Source organism: Salmo salar, chromosome ssa12 (genome assembly GCF_905237065.1).
Source record: "Salmo salar chromosome ssa12, Ssal_v3.1, whole genome shotgun sequence".
Lineage (NCBI taxonomy): Eukaryota > Metazoa > Chordata > Actinopteri > Salmoniformes > Salmonidae > Salmo > Salmo salar.
Window position 1 is genome coordinate 67738782 of NC_059453.1, and position 20594 is coordinate 67759375.

The following is a 20594-nucleotide window of genomic DNA, read 5'->3' on the forward strand; positions in this document are numbered from 1 at the left end:
AATAATAATAATAATAATAATAATAATAAATACTTTAAAAATATATATATATTCAATTTACTATCTGTAGAAACAATGAGAATAGAAAGGTTCAGAACTTTTCTGAAAGATCACAGCACAATTGAAAAAGATATGGAAAATAGAAATACGATATGGGTGGTGTTAGGAGATAGATGGGAGGGATTGAATGGAGCTGAAAGTTGGGATTAATAACACAAGATAACTCATGTAAAACATACTGTGCCGTAAAACGTATATAGGTTCAGAACTTTAGTGAAAGAGCAGTTTGAAAAGATATGGCAAATAGAAATCAAACCAGATGGACATCAGAAATAGATGGGCGAGGTTGAGGGTAGAGGAAAGACAGGAGTAAAAACAGGCAAAATAGAACTATTGTAAAATAGACTGTCTATAAAATGTATATAGTATGTATAAGCTGGAAGCAGAAGCCTAAGCGTTGTTGTTCACTAGTTTACTCCAATTAGGGGAGGGGTGGTAGGGTTAGAAAGTAATAAAGGAAAACATATTTTTTTTATATATAAAAACAACCTACTAAATCATGGGTACACTCGCAATGGCTGCATGGTATTGCAATGCAATAATTTCCATGGTAACATAAAATGTTCATTAAAATGTCAACTGATTTTTGTAACATCAGTTGAGTTGAATCACAGCACATATTTAAGTGATAATGCCCGATAAACTGGTGTTTGGAGGATATATTGGCAGGGGTGTTAGGCCCGAGATGAAGTCGATGCCGGCAAACCGTGCCAATATATCCTCCAAACGACGGCATTATAACTTTTATACAATGGATTACCAACATATTCAAATAATGATTTACATATTTTAATTTAAAACTTTATTTTGATTAATTTATTCATACTATTTCATCCTTCCACAAGATATAGTCCCGACATATATCTAGGGTTGTTACCCAAGCCGGCTGTTCGTTTACTCTATTGGTTCGGTTGCCAGAAACGCAACCCATTCGTTCAGTCTTTTTGTTCTGTATCTATGGACGCGACCCAGACGTTCGTTCTAAATGTTCCCTTTCCATACTGGCTGGCAACGTTATTATCCTTTGCTTGCTAGCTAGCCAACTACGGCCAACTTACAGTCACAACAAACTTCAAAAAGAATAGTGACATTTATTTGGATACATCCATAACAATGAGCTAATGAGGCGCGATTTCACCTGGCATAGAAAATGTGCTCTCTCTTCAGGACACTTGAGGAGCTAGCCAACAACACAGCTAACACAATCACTTAACACTGAAGCTGTAAAGACTGCTAACTAGCTGCACTTCGTTTCATTTTACCTTTTTTCAATTGAGATTTCTTTGTATATATCCATAAAACTTATGCAAGCCTATTCATGATTTCGACTGGCTGAGAAACGCTGCCTGCCTGTCTGTCTCGTTCCGGCTCCAGACCCCTACACATTCATTACTATGGGACAGCTGGAGATGGATTTTGAATATTGAAATGTTGCAAATGTCGAAGAGACAGACAGCAAGTTGTATACAAATCTCCGCTGTTGAAAACTAAATGTTAGTCTAAAAGAAATGTGAGATAATGTCTAGATGCTTTTTGTAATGGCAATCAAGTTTATAAATAGCAAGGGTGGGCTGATGAGACAGTGTATTGCTCAGTCAGATGGAACAGAGTAAATAGGCATTTTAACGTCATAGATTTAGCCGACGGTGAATTGTGGAATAGACACCGGCTGGAATGCGCTTTTAATAAATCAACATTCAGGATTAGACCCACCCATTGTATAATGACAGATACACTTCCTGCTTTTACTTCCTACATTGCTCCTCGCAATGGCAGCCAGTCTACCCAATATGCCAACATTATTGACTTGAATGGGGACGCCCATTCTATTCATTCTACTTCTATGCAGTCAGAAGCGGAGGAGAGTCTAAACGAAATGTTATTTTTTTTATATTGAAACTTTTATTAAGGTGACGGCAGTCATTTGGCTATCCAATAACCAAAATTCAATGACATCATCCAAAATTCAATGACAGTCACAGTCCTAGAAATAGCTGACCTAGGACCACTGTGGTAATTAAATACATTCATTATAGAGGGACTTTTGCACTTGGATGACCCTGGATAATTTATTACAGTTATTAAAGCTTCCTCAGGTTTGGGATTGTGGTAGTCATGGAACAGATTTGTTCTGCCAGCACCTTGACAGGATTATATGGCCCTGCTTCCAGTGGCCATTCATTACAGTCATGTGCAATCAAAAGAGAGACCTACCTTCACAAAAAGATGTGTCAGTGCACAGCCACATCAAAGTGGAGGCATGCTATAGTCCATAAGGTTGAGTCTGTATGAAGTAGGCTACCTTTGAATTATCCACTCAGAGATGTTGGTGCCATGGACATGAAATTGTGTAGAAGACAGACTGGAACATTCAACATAAAATAAAGATGGGTTTCTAAAAAGGCTTGCTGGAGTTTCAGGAATTAAGGTTTACAAGGTGAAATCGACAAAAAGGGACGTTAACAAGTCTTAATGAGAGTATTTTGAAGCCTGGCCGAGGTTGCCTAGGGTTTCATGGGAACTAAATTCAGTTCTCTTCCACCTGAACAGAACACTGACATACAGGACCAGAGAGCTCTCAGCAGGAAAGCAGGCCTAATCCACTGCTACAAGCCAATCAGCAAGCAGGGATCACAGTCCAATCAGAATTCCATCAAAGGACTGGGGAAGTCAGTCCTCCGTAGACATTAGTGGGGTTCACCTGGGTTAAAGATTTGGGGAGGAACAGCCGAGCAGGAGTTTACCACATGCTGCTATTGTAGACGGGGCATTTTAGCAGGGTAGGAGTTGGGAGGTTTAAATCTCTGACTGTGGGAGTAGTTAAACCAGCAAGAGAGCCATTTGTTAGATCATGCTAATCAGTGGGCTAGGTCGCTCATTAAATCAGCCGAGCATGCTCGCTTAGTGATGTTCTTTTAATTAAAAAGCTGAAATTTGAAATCCTGGCGATCAAAAGGAAAAAGCGGCTCTTGAGAACATATTAAAACGTCATTGGGGAATGTGCTGGATGAATTAACCAGGGCTGAAACATGAAACAGGCTGCAGTCGCTGCCTGCCAGCCTACATGGTGGTTAGTTAGTTGGGGGTGAGGGTTGCGACTTGGGGAGGGATGGAGCGAGGGAGGGGGAGTACTTGATGCTTTGCTCCAGTTACTCCTCTCCCATCCCCCACTGCATGATCCCCCGCAGGACCAGCAACGGCCAAAGCGACACTCCCCTTCTGGATACAGTCCCCCCCACCAGGCAGGCGACCAGACCCCCTCCCAAACAACTGTTCACGTCACCATCTTTACTGTCCGCATTCCCACAATCCTCCTCGAGACCTCACCCTCACCACACATCCAATGAGAGGCTGTCTGACAACCCTGTAATGGACTGACTGAAGCTCAGACAACAAAGCATGATAGCTGATTTAATTCTCTAAGCTCCCACAATATTGTCCATTATACAACACCAAGTGCACAATGAACCAAGAACGGAAGCAGAGGCAGTTAACTGCCACCTCAATGTAGACATCTGACTCAGAGACCAAACAGTCAAACCATATGATCTCTGGAGGGATGGGAGAGTATAAAAATGGTTTAAAAACTTTTAGAATTGTTCACACTTTCTACACTAACGTAACTGTGGCTTGGATCACTAACTAGAGCATACATTATCCTGTAAGGAGGGCAGATTGGTGATTGTCCAAAACCAATGTGCCCTTGGCCTCCAGCAGCGTGAAGGGGTTAATGGCTTGGTCCCATTGTTGGGAGACATCTGCTGTATGATTAACATGAGCACTTCATATATCACACAGCGAGCCCACGTAGCCCCTCTGTGAGACTGAGGAGGGGTGACTGTGGAGAGAGCATGTTCTAACGCCTACGCAACACATTTGATGTAATTCATCTCGGAATGATGTAAAGTCAATTAAATTGCACAAAATTAATTCATTTGTTCGACTGCATCATAAAATGACTGATGAATGCGGCCAAATCTTCTTGCTCCACAATAAAACTAACAGTTGCCAAATGGATTAGTCAGCTTTGGTCTGTGTCAGCGTGCACATAGGAATGGTGTGCAATGAGGGGTTATACAGTACCTTCAGTAAGTGTACATACCCCTTGACTTATTCCAAATGTGTTACAGCCTGAATTAAAAACGGATGACTTTTTTTTCTCTCACACAGCTACACACATTACCCCATAATGACAAAGTTATTTATTTATTTTTTAATTGCAAAATGTATTGAAAATGAAATACAGAAATATAATTTACATAAGTATTCACACCGCTGAGTCAGCTGAGTCAACACGTTACAATCACCAGTCTTTCTTGGTACGTCTCTAAGAGCTTTGCACACCTGGATTGTACAATATTTGCACATTATTATTCAAGCGCTGTCAAGTTGGTTGTTGATAATTGCTAGACAGCCATTTTCATGTCTTGCCAAGCTGATTTAAGTCAAAACTGTAACTAGGCCACTCAGGAACATTCAATGTGGTCTTGGTAAGCTACTCCAGTGTAGATTTGGCCTTGTGTTTTAGGTTCCTGTCCTGCTGAAAGGTGAATTTGTCTCCCAGTGTCTGTTGGGAAGCAGACTGAACCAGGTTTTCCTTTAGGATTTTGCCTGTGCTTTGTCTATTTTTACCCCCAAAAAACTCCCTAGTCCTTGCTGATGTCAAGCACACCCATAACATGATGCCGTCACCACCGTGATTGAAAAATATGAAGAGTGGTACTCAGTGATGTGTTGTATTTGCCCCGAACATAACACTTTGTATTCAGGAAATAAAGTGAATTTCTTTGTCACATTTTGTTGCAGTTTTACTTTTGTGCATTATGGCAAACTGATTTTTCTTCTGTACAGGCTTCCTTCTTTTCACTTTGTAGTTACTCAACAATACTAACCTAAATGACAATGTTGTTGATCCATCCTCAGTAACTGTTTTAAAGTCACTATTGGCCTCATGGTGAAATCCCTGAGCGGTTTTCTTCCTCTCTGGCAACTGAGTTATCAAATTATATTGGTCACATACATGGTTAGCAGATGTTAATGCGAGTGTAGCGAAATGCTTGTGCTTCGGGTGGTTGTCCTTCATGATCTTTTTGGCCTTCCTGTGACATCGAGTGCAGGTAGTTTGCCCCCGGTGATGCGTTGTGCAGACCACACCACCCTCTGGAGAGCCTCCCCTCTCTCTACTGGCTCTTGGGTGGTAGTTGCCTCTAACCCTATTACGAGGGCTGAGTCACCGGCTTACTGGTGCTCGTCCATGCCGTCCCTAAGAGGGGTGCTTCACTTGAGTGGGTTGAGTCACTGACGTGATCTTCCTGTCCAGGTTTGGCGCCCCCCCCCTCGGGTTCATGCCGTGGGGGAGATCTTCGTGGGCTATAATCAGCCTTGTCTCAGGGTAGTCAGTTAGTGGTTTGAAGATATCCCTCTAGCGGTGTGGGGGCTGTGCTTTGGCAAAGCGGGTGGGGTTATATCCTGCCTGGTTGGCCGGGGGTATCGTCGGACGGGGCCACAGTGTCTCCCGACCCCTCCTGTCTCAGCCTCCAGTATTTATGCTGCAATAGTTTGTGTCAGGGGGCTAGGATCAGTCTGTTATATCTGGAGTATTTTTCCTGTCTTATCCGGTGTCCTGTGTGAAGTTCTCTCCCTCTCTCTCTCGACTACCTAGCCTGATGACTCCTTGCTGTCCCCAGTCCACCTGGTTGTTCTGCTGCTCCAGTTTCAACCGTTCTGCCTGTGGCTATGGAACCCTGACTTGTTCATCGGATGTGCTACCAGGTCCCGGACCTGCTGTTTTCGATTTTCTCTCACTCGCACTCTTAACGATCGGCTATGAAAAGCCAACTGACATTTACTCCTGAGGTGCTGACCTGTTGCACCCTCTACAACCACTGTGATTATTATTATTTGACCCTGCAGGTCATCTATGAATGTTTGAACATCTTGGCCACGCACTGTTATAATCTCCACTCGGCATAGCCAGAAGAGGACTGGCCACCCCTCATAGCCTGGTTCCTCTCTAGGTTTCTTCCTAGGTTCCTGCCTTTCTAGGGAGTTTTTCCTAGCCACTGTGCTTCTACATCTGCATTGCTTGCCGTTTCGGGTTTTAGGCTAGGTTTCTGTATAGCACTGTGTGACATCGGCTGATGCAAAAAGGGCTTCATAAATACATTTTATTGATTGATTGTGGTTGATGGTGGTGCAGTTGCCATACCAGGTGGTGATACAGCCCGAACGGATGCTCTCAATTGTGCATCTGTAAAAGTTGAGGGTTTTAGGTGACAAGCCAAATTTCCTCAGCCTCCTGAGGTTGCAGAGGCGCTATTGCGCCTTCAACACACTGTGTGTGGGTGGACCATTTCAGTTTATCTGTGATGTGTACGCCAAGGAACTTAAAACGTTCCACCTTCTCCACTGCTCTCCTGTCGATGTGGATAAGAGGGTGCTCCCTCTGCTGTTTCCTGAAGTCCACAATCATCTCCTTTGTTTTGTTGATGTTGAGTGAGAGGTCCTTTTCCTGACACCACACTCCGGGTGCCCTCACCTCCTCCCTGTAGGCTGTCTCGTCATTGTTGGTAATCAAGCCCACTACTGTAGTGTTGTCTGCAAACTTGATGACTAAGTTGGAGGTGTGCATGGCCACGAAGTCATGGGTGAACAGGAAGTACAGGAGAGGGCTGAGCACACACCCTTGTGGGGCCCCAGTGTTGAGGATCAGAGAAGATGTTGTTTCCTACCTTTACCACCTGGGGGCAGCCCGTCAAAAAGTCCAGGACCCAATTACACAGGGCGGGGTTGAGACCCAGAACCTCCAGCTTGGTGATGAGCTTGGAGGATACCATGGTGTTGAATGCTGAGCTGTAGTCAATTAACAGCATTCTTACATAGACATTCCTCTTGTCCAGATGGGATAGGGCAGTGTGATGGTGATTGCATCTTCTGTGGACCTGTTGTGGCGATATGCAAACTGAAGTGCATCTAGGGTGGCAGGTAAAGGTGATATGATCCTTGACTAGTCTCTAAAAGCACTTCATGATGACAGAAGTGAGTGCTACTGGGCGATAGTCATTTAGTTCAGTTATCTTTGCCTTCTTTGGTACAGGAACAATGGTGGCCATCTTGAAGCATGTGGGGACAGCAGACTGGGATAGGGAGCGATTGAATATGTCCGTAAACACACCAGCCAGCTGGTCTGCGCATGCTCTGAGGACGCGGCTAGGCATGCCGTCTGGGCCAGCAGCCTTGCGAGGGTTAACAGGTTTAAATGTTTTACTCATGTTGGGAATGGAGAGGGGGGGGGGGGGGGGGCAGTCCTTGGTAGTGGGCCGCATCGGTGGCACCGTATTATCCTCAAAGCAGGCAAAGGTGTTTAGTTTGTCTGGAAGCAAGACGTCGGAGTCCGTGATGTGGCTGGTTTTCTAGTTGTAGTCCATAATTGCCTGTAGACCCTGCCACATACGTCTCGTGTCTGAGCCGTTGAATTGCGACTCCACTTTGCCCCTATACCGACATTTCGCTTGTTTGATTGCCTTGCATAGGGAATAACTACACTGTTTATATTTCGGCCATATTCCCATGGTTGAATGTGGTCATTCATGCTTTCAGTTTTGCACGAATGCCGCCATCTATGCACGGTTTCTGGTTAGGGTAGGTTTTAAAAGTCAGAGTGGGTACAACATCTCCAATGCACTTCTTAACAAACTCACTCACTAAGTCAGCGTATAAATCAATGTTATTCTCTGAGGCTTCCGCGTGATCAAAACAATCTTGAAGCGTGGATTCCAATTGGTCAGACCAGCATTGAATGGTTCTAGTCACGGGTATATCCTGTTTGAGTTTCTGCCTATAGGACAGTAGGAGCAAGACCTAGTCGTGGTCGGATTTGCTGAAGGGAGGGCGGGGAGGGCCTTGTATGCATCGCGGAAGTTAGAGTAGCAGTGGTCCAGTGTATTGCCCGCGTGGGTGCTACAGTCAATGTGCTGGTAGAATTTAGGTAGCCTTGTTCTCAAATTAGCTTGAGTTGAGTTCCTGCATGTTGTTATGATTACAGCATGATTCGTTAATGATGAAGCATACACACCCACCCTTCTTACCAGAGAGATGATTGTTTCTGTCGGGCGCAACGCCATTAGGAAGGACGCCTGTGTCTTTGTAGTGACTGGGTGTATTGATACACCATCCAAAGTGTAATTAATAACTTCACCATGCTCAAAGGGATATTTACTGTCGGCTTTTTAAAAATTGTTTTACCGTTCTACCAATAGGTGCTCTTCTTTGCAAGGAATTGGAAAACCTCCCTGGTCTTTGTGGTTGATTCTGTATTTGAAATTCACTGCTCAACTGAAGGACGTTACAGATAATTGTATGTGTGGTGTACAGAGATGTGGTAGTCAATGAAAAAAAATCAAATCACTTGTTAAGCACATTTTTACTCCTGAACTTATTTAGAGACTTGCCATAGCCAAGTGGTTGAATACTTACTGATTCAAGACATTTCAGCTTTTAAATTGTAAACGTTTCTAAAAACATAATTCCACTTTGACATTATGGGTTATTGAGTGTAGGCCAGTGACAACATCTAAACAATTTATAATTCTCCCAATCATAGCCGGTTGTGATACAGCCTGGATTCAAACCAGGGTGTCTGTAGTGACGCCTCTAGCACTGAGATGCAGTGCCTTGGACTGCTGCGGCAATCGGGAGCCCTATGTATAAATCTGATCCAAACCGGCAATCAAAACAATCAAGTGTAATTACCGAATGATTACTGGATATCCATTTTCTCCTCCTATAGAGCAAGCCAAACACTATGTCTTGAGAAAATCAAAAAAGAACAAAAAAACATCACAACCTAGCCTCACATTTCCTTCAACTGCTGGAATTAGAAAGGGCCTCTGGAGCACAATTAAAACCACTCAGGCATTTTAATCGAGAAGATTTTTGGAGCAGCCACATAATGCAGGGTCTCACTCTCACAGCCCAGGGGGAGATCTGGTTGATCTGGGCGAAGTGGAGCTAGGCCGTTCCTACTGTTTTTTTGGACACCAAGCACTACAGCCTGACACGGCGGACAACTCTCCTCTGTATTGAAACCAAAATAAATTAATTCTCTAGCATTCCACAGATATTTCTTTGTTATGAGAGAGCTCCGCACCAAAGAAGAAGATCACTGCAGTTCAAATCAAAACATTTGCATATTAAAAGGAAAACCGATGTCAACGCTATAGTAAAGAGACAGCATGCAGAGAAGTGGCCAAGCATAAGGCTGGTATTCAAGCATACTGATACTCATTCAATATGGATGTGATACTGACTGAGTGGATGCAGGCGTGATCATGATCATCAATGTCACATGACTCAAACAGAAGACTGGTTAAGTTGAAAAACATAGGCAACATCCAATATTATAGACATTTCTCAAATAGTAGAGACTCTCAAACAGTGACCAATGACCCACTGCAGGGTAGTCTAATGCTTTCTAAGCCATGGCTTAAGATTTTAGAAAATGTGGACCTGAAACTATAAAAACAATTCTGAGATCGCCAATAATACCCTTGGAAAACCTCCATTTGAAAATAAATAATGGAGGTGACCTTGTTAAAAAATTATTTATTCCTGAATGCTGTGCAAGTGGTTGAAACAAAACATCTAAAATAATCAGATTCTGCCCAGTCCTTCTTGGCATGGCCACTTAAGGACAACAATCCGCCTAGTTTAATTGGAACAGCTGAAAGAGTAAGATTGATGCCATCTTCTAACAATGCCACCAAATCTAGATGGCACCATATCGTCATTGGCATGGCTCCAGAAAAAAACATATGGCTAGTTAGCTGGAAGGCTTCAGATTATTGTCATGCCACCCTAATTGGTGCTAATAACCATATGAGTTTCAGCACCTCACACACTAGGAACCATTTCTTCATGCCTACTACCAAAGCCTGAAGGCCCAATGCTGACATTCTACCCTCTTCGGAAGGAGCCCTTGAAACCAGGTCACTGTATAATTTCTCAATGGTTTGATGGTAAATGAGTGCAATCTAGCTTGCAAGTCAGCGATCTGTTAAATAAACATATCTGTTGCTCACAGCAGCACTAGAGCAACAAAACATGTTCACGTGACAGATTTTTTTACTCCACCGGACTAAAATTACAGTTTCAAATGATGGAGGAGGAGGAAAGGGGGAGTGGTAAAGGGATTTTATTGTATACATAATAGAAAGAGTACCCCAGCTCAGAAAGGTGTGGCAATGCAGTGGATGGCTGACCTATGAATAAAAAAAAACGTATAATCTATGGAATAAAAAGTATTTCAGAAAGAAACAGTAGTATCTTCATCAGACTGTTTATTCATCTGAAAGTAAGAAATTCATACCTTAACAACATGGCGGCAAAGACAGTACAGTATGAAGATAAGCATAGAAATCCCAGATCACACTTGTAGGCGATGTCATGGCAACGTTGGCTAGCTAAGCTCATGTGTAGAAACACGTCATCGGGTCGAACGTCTCGCACCGAACTGCGCATGTGCAGGCCGTCAAATCAGTTGATTTTGACAAATGAAAACACGTCAGTTTGTCAATTTCACGAGGTTGGAGTAATAACATGTTCAACTAAAGACATTGGCTCTAATCTAAAATAACAACTATGGGAGAATGTTTCACTTCTCATTGACTTCTCAAACCCCGGCCTGGTCTGCTTGGTCTGTGTTGCAAGCATTCCTGGAAGTCTCGCGATGTTGCGTCTCTGGATTTAGAAACTCTGATGGTGGTGCTAGCAGGCATGGTCAGACTCCCCTGAAGACTACAGGACCAGAACAAACGAGGGGGACAAAGACAGAGGGGTACAGACCCAGACAGAGATAAATTCCCCACCCCATTGTCTGCAGTGATAGTGGGGGACAATACAGTTGACCCTGCAATATGTGATAATGCCACCAGGCCTGACCCCTACCCAAGCCCAGCCTTGCACCAGCCCTAATCCAAAACACTGGGATGATGTCATCACCGCTTATCCAGACCGTAAGAGAAACAAAGCGGAGAGAGAGAGAAAGAGGGAGAGCGAGAGAGGGGCTAGTCCCACAAAGGAGTCACTCCCATAGAGAAAGCAGCCAACGGAAGGAAATCAGATACCCTCTCGACACATCTGTGTCACAAAACAAAAAGTTTAGACAACACAACCTGCCCACCCTGTGCTTTACTCTGGTACGGGTTTCACAGAGAGGTTACAACACTCTGAGCTGTTGACATCCATTAAACGTTAGCTCCTGTTCTCTCAAGGTAAAAACAAGAACAAAGTGGTATCGTTCAAGAAGACAACCCAAGGCAAATAGTGCCTTGAAAGTTTAGGTCACCTTTTCCATACTTAAAGCAATCAATTGTTTTGTCAGTCAAAAAATGGTAACCACACATCGGCAGAATAGATTGTGTGTATCAAAATAGTTTGTCCCATTCAAAAAAGGTCTAGCGGTGAGAGAGAACAGTCAAGCAGTACGAAAGGTCACTGTGGCTGGCCTCACAGACCCCTGTGTCCAAAGCAAGACTCATTGGGATCTATCCTTCACTGGGGAGCGGGAGAGGGCAACAGTTCGCTCAAAAGTAACCCTGTTGCACTTTAGAACTTATGTGCTGCCCCTCCCCCATATTCCCTCCACAAAGGGACCTTCCCCCTTGTCCCCACCCACCAGGAATTTCTCAGGCATTGCTGGGTTCACCATGACAACTGGGTGCTTAACAAAGCATTTATCTTATGCATTCTTCCTTTCACAGGGGAGAGAGGGAACAACAGTCAAAGGAGAAATGGGGAGAAAAGAAGGAGGGTGGAGGAGCTTGAAAGGATGGGGAAGGGGGCCGTGGAGAGGTTGCTGAGAATCATGGACACAGGGAGATAGAAGAGGAGGGATAGATGAATGTAAGAGGGAAAGAATCAAGGTGATAGGTGATGTTAGAGTGAAGAGCAGAGGTGGTGGACAAAGTGCTACAGACATTCCAAGCAGGGCTGTGACTAATGTCTTCTTGGGGGGCAACAGAGGTATGGAGAGAGATAAAGGGCCATTACAGACAAGTCAGCACAAACATACACACACCAACAGACAGGTGCTACATCATGGAAATTGTATGGCATATTGCGCGACAGTGTAAAGGCCAAAGGTATTTCTGGGTATAAGCACAAGTTCTCAACTTCTTGCTCTCCCTTTATCCATGTCTGCATAGTAATGGCGAAAACCCATTGGCTTCAAACACTAACCGTTCTGCCCCCGAACAAGGCAGTTAACCCACTGTTCCTAGGCCGTCATTGAAAATAAGAATTTGTTCTTAACTGACTTGCCTAGTTAAATAAAGGGGGGAAAAAGGGCGAGACAAAAACTGCTACACTAGTGCATTCATCCATACCTCAGCTGATATTAGAGCCAGTCAGACCATGTCCCCTGGCAGCAACCAGCCACAGAGGAAGTCCATCCACAGACAACAGCCCAGTCTTAATACACTGTAATGGAATTACATAGACTGGGACTGGCTTGATGCAAATTTAGATGTGATGAATGAGTGGCTTCCTTAGAAATTCCACTCTTGTCCTGTTATGTTGTGTGGTGAATGGTGACAGTGGGAAAATGGACAGCTTACAAAACACAGAATATGGACTCACTGCCTGGGCTGTGTGGGAGTCGGGAGAACTGTCTCACATTCAAATAAGATATTTGAATATTCAAAACAAGCTGAACATTGTAAATGCAGTTAGTCTTTTCAAACAATATTTGCATGTGTAATTGTCTTGAAATAAGATTTGTGACAGATAATCACAATGCAATGTACTACAGAAATTGATTCTGTTGTCAACATCTTAGTCCTAATTCAGATCCAATTCCTTTCACATTTCCTTAATCCTAGTGAAACCGATAAATGTGTAGTCTGATGACATAAGGAGTTGACCAAGAGTGGAACTGAGAACAGTTCGAGGTCAGGGGTCAGCTGTGACGCTACAGAGGGGTTGGTGAGAGGAGTTTCCCTATGGAAAATCCCCAGTATACTGACTACTGATGATAAAGCCAGTGACAGTACCTCCCGGGGCAGAGACCACCTAGGTAGACAACATAGCATGCTTGCTATTAGCATGTCATCTATGAGCTAATGCATGACTTGCCGTGCACTCTGAGGCAAATCAAGCTGCTATGTTCAGTCAGACGGGAGAGCTTGACCATTTAATCTCAGTGCTGATGACTATAACAGTGGGCATGTGCAGTATGTTGCCTACAGAGGCTTCTGGTTTCACACATTTCATCAAAGGAACAAACATGCCAAAGTAAATACTATGGTGTTTATTCTAGAACGATATTCAGGTAAGAACACGGAGGGAGAATATTCCATCAAACTCAGTAGTGAGGATGAGAGGAAGGAAGATAAATCCCCTCAGCATCAAAAGCACACACACATTAATGCAAGCTCACACATGCAAGCAGCAGCAGATGATCAGCTCAGCAGTATATCAACACTGGAGCAACAGAGCACAGGTTCTGCCACATCAATTATCTATCTGCCAGCCTGGTACAACTCCTGGTTGGGCTGATCTGGTGTCCGTTCTGTTCCTCAGCTCAGGAGGGAGAAAAGGATCCAACAATCCTCACAAATCTGTAATCAACTGTATTTACAACTGTAATCTGGGTTGCAGCAATTAATCCAGAGCTTTTAACTCCCACGGCCAGCGATATGGAATGTCTACCCCACAAATCTGTAATCAACTGTATTTACAACTGTAATCTGGGTTGCAGCAATTAATCCAGAGCTTTTAACTCCCACGGCCAGCGATATGGAACGTCTAATCCAGCACATTAGCCAGGTTATCCCTCGTACCCATGTTTATTGGTAAGGGACATTCGCAGAGCACCATGGCTGAAAACTGGCTCCCTAATTGGCTAAGCAAAGGATTAATTAAATGTTTAATTGCCAGGGCTGCTATCTGAGCAGCTACAAAGAGTGCAATATGGACCCACCATGCCAATCAAAGGCTATTGAACCCTGCACCACTCCGATTAAACGGTATAGTAGAGATGGGTATAGCTCTTTTCAGAACTTCTGTTGTTCCTCACCATCAGCATATCTAGATACAGTAACAGTATATACCTGAAGTGATGCACCTTAGCAGTATAATTTATGTGGTTGAAGTGATACGATCTGTTGCATTTCATCACAGACTAGCTGAGGTTAATGGAATCATCCATCACATGGCATCACCTCATAAATCAGAGAGCATAAAGGGAAGATAATGGAGGGATATGAAGTCGACAAGGGAAGAGCTCTCAGAATTGGGGTCAACAACTTCTATTCTACAGGCAGGCACCAGTAGCGTTCATTTAAGTCTCTCCCTCTCTCTCCCATAATCCCTCTTTATTTACCTTTCTCATTACCTCTGCATCTTCACATGTTCTATCCATCTTACGCCAATGAGATTTTCCCATCTTTTCTACAAACCACCTCTCTCCCTCCTCCTTCCTCTCTTTCACCCGGAGGGGTATTGACACACATACCCCAGCAGGTGCGGGACGCGGCGAGAAGCCGGCCGTCTAATTGGTCCTTGGTAGAGTCACAGCTGTTGCCGCCAACAAGGGCCTAGCATGAGCTCCTCTCGCCTGCCTCTGAATCGATCGCTCGCCATTGTCTTCCAGAAAGACAGACAGCTATCTCATCTGTCACCGGAGACTCCTCCTTTAAAGAGGCTCCAGGGAGGAGAAGCAGTAAAAACACCAAAAAACAAAGCAGCGCTCCAATACATTATAATGGCTACCCACTGCTGACCATATAGTATCTGGCACTCAGAACCAACTCAGCCAGCCTAGCACTGTCTATTGGTCGAGTAAAGAGCTCAAAACAGGAATGCTATACTTATATTCACCAGTTATCCCATGATGATATCTGACCCTCTCACATTAGACTATACCTCTGCATCCATCAGAGTAAAGATAAAAATAGGAAAGTTTTAATCCATCTGGTTAAACTTATTTTATATAGTTATATGGGCGCTTTGATGTCAAATCCCTGCCTGAAAAGCAGTGCCACATTTAAAAAGGTGCCGTTTGCTGCGGTTGCTCCTCTCTTTTAATTAGAGCCAAGGTCATAAGGGAACCAGCTCTACAGCCTGGCTCCCAGAAGCCAAGGGCCACAAATCTCTCTCCCAACTCTCCTGCAGCGATTCAAGTTTAGTCACATTTTTGTAGCAAATAAAATGCTCTGTAATTAGTGCTGACAGGTGAAATTTCCAGTGCAGAATGCAAATTCAAAGACAAACAAGAGGTTAGAGAAGACAATCATGGAAACCAGTGAGCTTGCTACTATAACTCTCCAAACGGAAAAGCTTTATCTTTGCAGTGAGTCAAAAATTAATTACTTTCCCGGTCTAAAAAGTGTATGTTCATAGATGGCACTGTCCATCATGGCTTGAAACATGACATATAGGCCTAGCATAAAATATAGCCATAAGGCCTATGTTTGGTTCATGCTGCATTTGTTAACAAAGGCAATTGAAATGCTGAGAACACAATGTAAACACAGGGTGTAGAGCTCAGTCTGATATTACAAAGAATGACTGAGTAACTAGAGAAATATCATGCCAATCTGGCATGTGATACAAAATATGGGAAACATTTTGTTTTATCCTTAGTTTGACATTAAATGTCATCATAGTGTGAGTACACAAACTATAAAACAGTCCATAATTGAATTAAATATTGTGTGCTAGCTGAAAATGAAGGTTTTATGTTGGCCAATTATGGAAAATGATACAGACCCACTGGAATGTATTTCCCACAGGAGCAGGCCATCCAGCTGCAGACATGCACAGATAAACTGCTATTTAAATTCAGGACAACACATTGATCTACATCAGGCCTGGGCACAGCCGCCTGCTCTTTAACAAGATGACAAACACTATAACATAAAAACAAACCCCAAGAAGATGAACTAAAATGCACCACTAAACCAAACAAATCTCCTGACCTGTGATATTATGCATCTCCCTGCCCAGATGCACAATCTAGTCTAGAGATGACTTCTCCCTAAAAATGAAACATAAGTATTGAGGAGACACACTAAGATCACCCCCTGAATGTTAAATTTAACTCATGATTAATATTGAATTAATGAAGATTTAATATTGAAACACTGAAGCAGAGGAGGTCATAGATTAAAAAAAGTGCCTAAGGCAGTCAGTGTTCAACTCACACTGTGTCATAAAAAGTACATATTGTAAATTGTAACGTTGAAAATGTTCAAGTGAGAAACACAAGTAGGAACAACAAGCATACCAGAAAAGGGCCTAGGTATTAAAAACAACTGAGGACAGGGTTGGTCTTACCTGAGACAGATATCCTCATGGAGGCCTCCAGGGGTCTGTTGTTGTCCAGGGCCTGGCTCAGCCGGATCTCCCCCGTGCTCTGGTTCAGGATGACCAGGTTCAGCTCATTACCAGCCTCAAAGCTGTACTGGAGCTGGTCCGAGGCGTCTGGGTCACGGGCAGGGATCCGTCCGATCACCCCTGTGGGGAAGCTACTGGACTTGTCAGTGACATAGTTATTGAAGATGATCTGGAAGTTTTTCAGCACCGGTACGTTGTCATTCTTGTCGACCAGCTTGATGTGCACAACGGCACGGCTGACAAGTGGGGCAGAGGTGGCCTGGACCACGATGACATACTCTGACCGTGTTTCGTAGTCGAGATCTGTCAGAGCAGTCAGTTCTCCTGAGAAGATGTCCAGCTGGAACACCTCTGGGATGTTTCCCTCTACTATCTGGTACATGATCTGGGCGTTGCTCCCCTCGTCTGGGTCCGAGGCTAATACGTGGGCCACTACCAGGCCTATTTGGCTGTTCTCCTCCACAAATATGTCAAACTCATCCTTCTCAAACACAGGAGGGTTGTCATTGACGTCCAGGATGGTCACTTGGATGTCCACGGATGTCTTGAGAGCAGGAACACCTTTATCCACAGCAAAGGCCTGCAGGTTGTAGAATGGCATGTTCTCTCGGTCCAGGCGACGCAGCGTTCGCACTATACCAGAGGTGGACTCAATTATGAAGTCTCCGTCGCCATCCTCTCCCCCCTGGAAAGTGTAGAAGACACGTCCGTTGAGGCCAGAGTCTCGGTCAGTGGCAGAGACCTGGACGACGCTGGTAAACACTGGCACGTCCTCCATTACAGAGCCTAGGTAGTGGTCTCTGAGGAATCGAGGAGAGTTGTCATTCACATCATTCACCAGGATCTCCAGGTAGGTAGTGTCAGACTTCTGTGGGATACCATTGTCCCGGGCCGTGATGGCTAACGTGTAGGACACCTGATCTTCATAGTCCAGCTCCATCTGGGTGGTGACAGCGCCTGTGTCTGAGTCGATGTCAAACTGGGGGATGCTGTCATCCATGAAGTAGGTTATACGTGCGTTCTCCCCAGTGTCCTCATCTGTAGCACTGATCACCACAACGGTGGTGCCAACAGGTCTGTCCTCATTGATGTTGACGGTGTAATGTGAGCTCTGAAACACGGGCCTGTGGGTGTTGGCGTCGGTGACGTTGACGAACACCTTGGCGGTGTCGAAGAGTGTGCCGTCAGACGCAGTGACACTTAGGACGTATTGGCGCTCCAGCTTGTAGTCAAGGGGCAGGGCCAGGGTGATGAGGCCCCCTCCACTCTGGCTGGTGATGGAGAACCTGTTCCTGGTGTTCCCACTGGAGATCTGATACGTCACCACACTGTTGATATCCTGGTCCACTGCAGACACAGTCACCACGCTTGTCCCCACGACGGCGTCCTCATTGAGGCGCATGTAGTATGACCTCTGTGTAAACTCTGGGTTGTTGTCGTTGACGTCGAGGATGGTCATGCTAACGCTAGCTGAGGAAGACATCACCGGGTGGCCATGATCACGGGCCTCCACCCCAAAGTTGTAGAAGTCCATGCTCTCCCTGTCCAGATCAGCGGCTACGACTATCCAACCAGTGCTGTTGTTGATGGAGAATGGGAAGTTGGGCGTGGTTTCAATGAGGCGGTACTCCAGCCTGGAATTGTCACCAGAGTCTGCATCAACAGCCTGGATGTGAATGATGGAGTAACCCACCGGCACGTTCTCTAGCACAGTGGCCTGGAAGGGGGTGCTGACGAAAATGGGGGCGTTATCATTGACATCCAGCACCTGCACCGTTACCAGGCCACTGATGTTGGAGAGCGGCGGGCGTCCCCCGTCCTGAGCGCGGATGCGAATGGTGTATTCCTTGTTAGCCTCATAGTCCAACTGACTGACAAGGTCCATCTTGCCTGTCTGGGCGTCAATGTAGAACTGGCCCCTGGTGTTGCCACTCATGATGCTGAAGTGAACCATGGCATTACTCCCTCTGTCCTGGTCTGTGGCAATCACCTGCAGGATTTCTGTGTTGGGTGCCATATCCTCCGGAACCTGCACCACATATCGCTTTTCACTGAACTGGGGAGCATTATCATTGTCGTCCTCTACAATAATGTGAACAGTTGCCGTGGCACTGCGGGGGGCGGGGTCACGACCCTGGTCGTTGGCCTCTACCAACAGCATGTAGGCCTCCACCATCTCTCTATCCACTGGGCCCTTTGTGCGGATCACCCCCGACCTGGAGTCAATCTCAAAAACATTGTTCGAACCGTTGCTGTTGAGGACGTGGTACAGGATGTTACCGTTGACCGGGGCGTCTCCGTCTGTGGCCCTGACGGTCAGCACCTCATAGCCGATCTCTAGGTTCTCTCTAACACTCTCCTTGTAGTCCTGTTGCTCAAAGACGGGATCATGGTCGTTACTGTCACTCACTGTGATGGTGAGGGTGGCCATGGCCGTACGGCGGGGAGTGCCGTGGTCAACAGCGGTCACACGGAATACATGGGTGTCCTTCTGCTCTCTATCCAGCACCTCCACAGTGGAGACTGCACCATTGACTGGGTCCACAGCAAATAGGTTGTTGGAGCGGCTGTCAAACAGGGCCTCTATGAAGTACTCCAGCCTGCCTGCCTCCCCCTCATCAGCATCTACTGCCTTCAAAACAACTACAGGAGTTCCAGCTGGCTTATTCTCTGCCACAGCCACCTGGTACATAGGAGGCTGAAACTGGGGGCTACTGTTAACAGCCCTCTTGCTCCTGCTCACTATGCCTGATTCAGACTGGGCAGCCTGCTGTAGTAACTTCCCCAAGTGGTCCTGTTTGAAGGAGCCTTGACCCACCCGCCAGTGGACTGAGATGCTGTTCACTTTGGATTCCCTCTCATCTCCTGTGTATTGGTTACAATGTAAGTCTAGCTCAAGAAGTGTGTCGTGTTTCAAACACAGCGTCTTGGACACAAACAATTGCCCCTCTGAAAAGTATAACTCCGAACTCCTAATCACCTTGCAGTGCATACTGCTGCGGGTTGGAGAGCCGGGTAGTAGATCCCATATCCGGAGGAGCGCAGTACCAGACTCGTGGCATTCTAACTGATGATTATGGGCTTTAAACAAACTGATTATCTCCAAGTCCCATTGAGATTTCCTTTTGTGTTTACTTGAACAGTTCCTGCCGTGAACATACACATCATACTGGCTTGTGAGGAGGTGCCTCAACCCTGGGACATTGTTCATGCAGTCCACAACAGTGTACACGGTGAAAGGGTTGGAGCTGAGCGAGGCACAATTTAAACTACCTGAAAGGAACACAACGCGCGCGGACGCATCAGTTTTAATAAAGGTCTTTGAGAATTTAGGAGCGATTACCTGATCCAAAGTGCATGCCCCGCTCTGTTCAACACTTGCAATCACTGTCCGCTGTTCCGCATCCTCACGGATGTGTACATTGTAGCAATTCGACAGTGAAATGAGTTCAAACCAGCCGAAAATAATAAACAACAAATCCCACTTAATGACGGGCATTGCTCCACGATAATGTTCAACCAGGTTTGAACGTAGGCTAATTACTGCCGCTTTCCTTAAACTTTCAGTCTAGTCGTTCCCTTTTGTTGCCGCGTATCCATGCTTTCACTACTATACAGTAGCTAATCCAATTGAATTGAGAGAAACCGCAGTCACCTTGCTTGCCAAAGCTTCTCACCATGCAAACAAGCCGACACCACCACTCCATCCGCGTGAATGATTAAAATGGCTCCAACTACTCCTGCGCCTTGAGGCTTCTCATTATCATAAACCTGTTTCAGTGTGTTAGAAAGAGAGAGAGAGATATAGAAAGAGATGGGGTGGAGGGGGACGTTCTCACAGGGGCCACACTGGGCTGTAAAGAGATGACTGGCCTCTAGTCCCCTTTGTTTCTGTTTTGCAGTTAAAGTTATAGTTTCTATAATGCAAAAACGTTTTCCTTATGCCTTCACAAACGCTCCCACTATTTAAACACAAAAATAAGCCTAAACTTGTGAGGGTCTTTCAGTTCTCATCCCCCGGCGCACAGGAAGTTTACAGCTTCCCTACGCCTATACATACCTGTCTAATACAAAATATATCTTACCTCATAGGGTAGTCTAATTACACTACACATTAGGCCTATATGAAAAGCACTCTA

At 45.1% G+C, this 20594-nt stretch overlaps 1 protein-coding gene across 5 annotated transcripts in view; it reads right to left on the reverse strand.

The window, feature by feature from the left end:
• celsr2 (cadherin, EGF LAG seven-pass G-type receptor 2) overlaps positions 1-20270 on the reverse strand; it is an 83180-nt gene extending 62910 nt beyond the window's left edge. For all 5 annotated transcript variants that reach the window (XM_014132987.2, XM_014132986.2, XM_014132985.2 and 2 more), the window contains exon 1: positions 16396-20270. In XM_014132987.2, coding sequence (XP_013988462.2) covers positions 16396-19954 — 3559 coding nt within the window. In that variant the 5' untranslated portion in view covers positions 19955-20270. The remainder of the gene's footprint in view (positions 1-16395) is intronic.
• Positions 20271-20594: the final 324 nt, after the last annotated feature.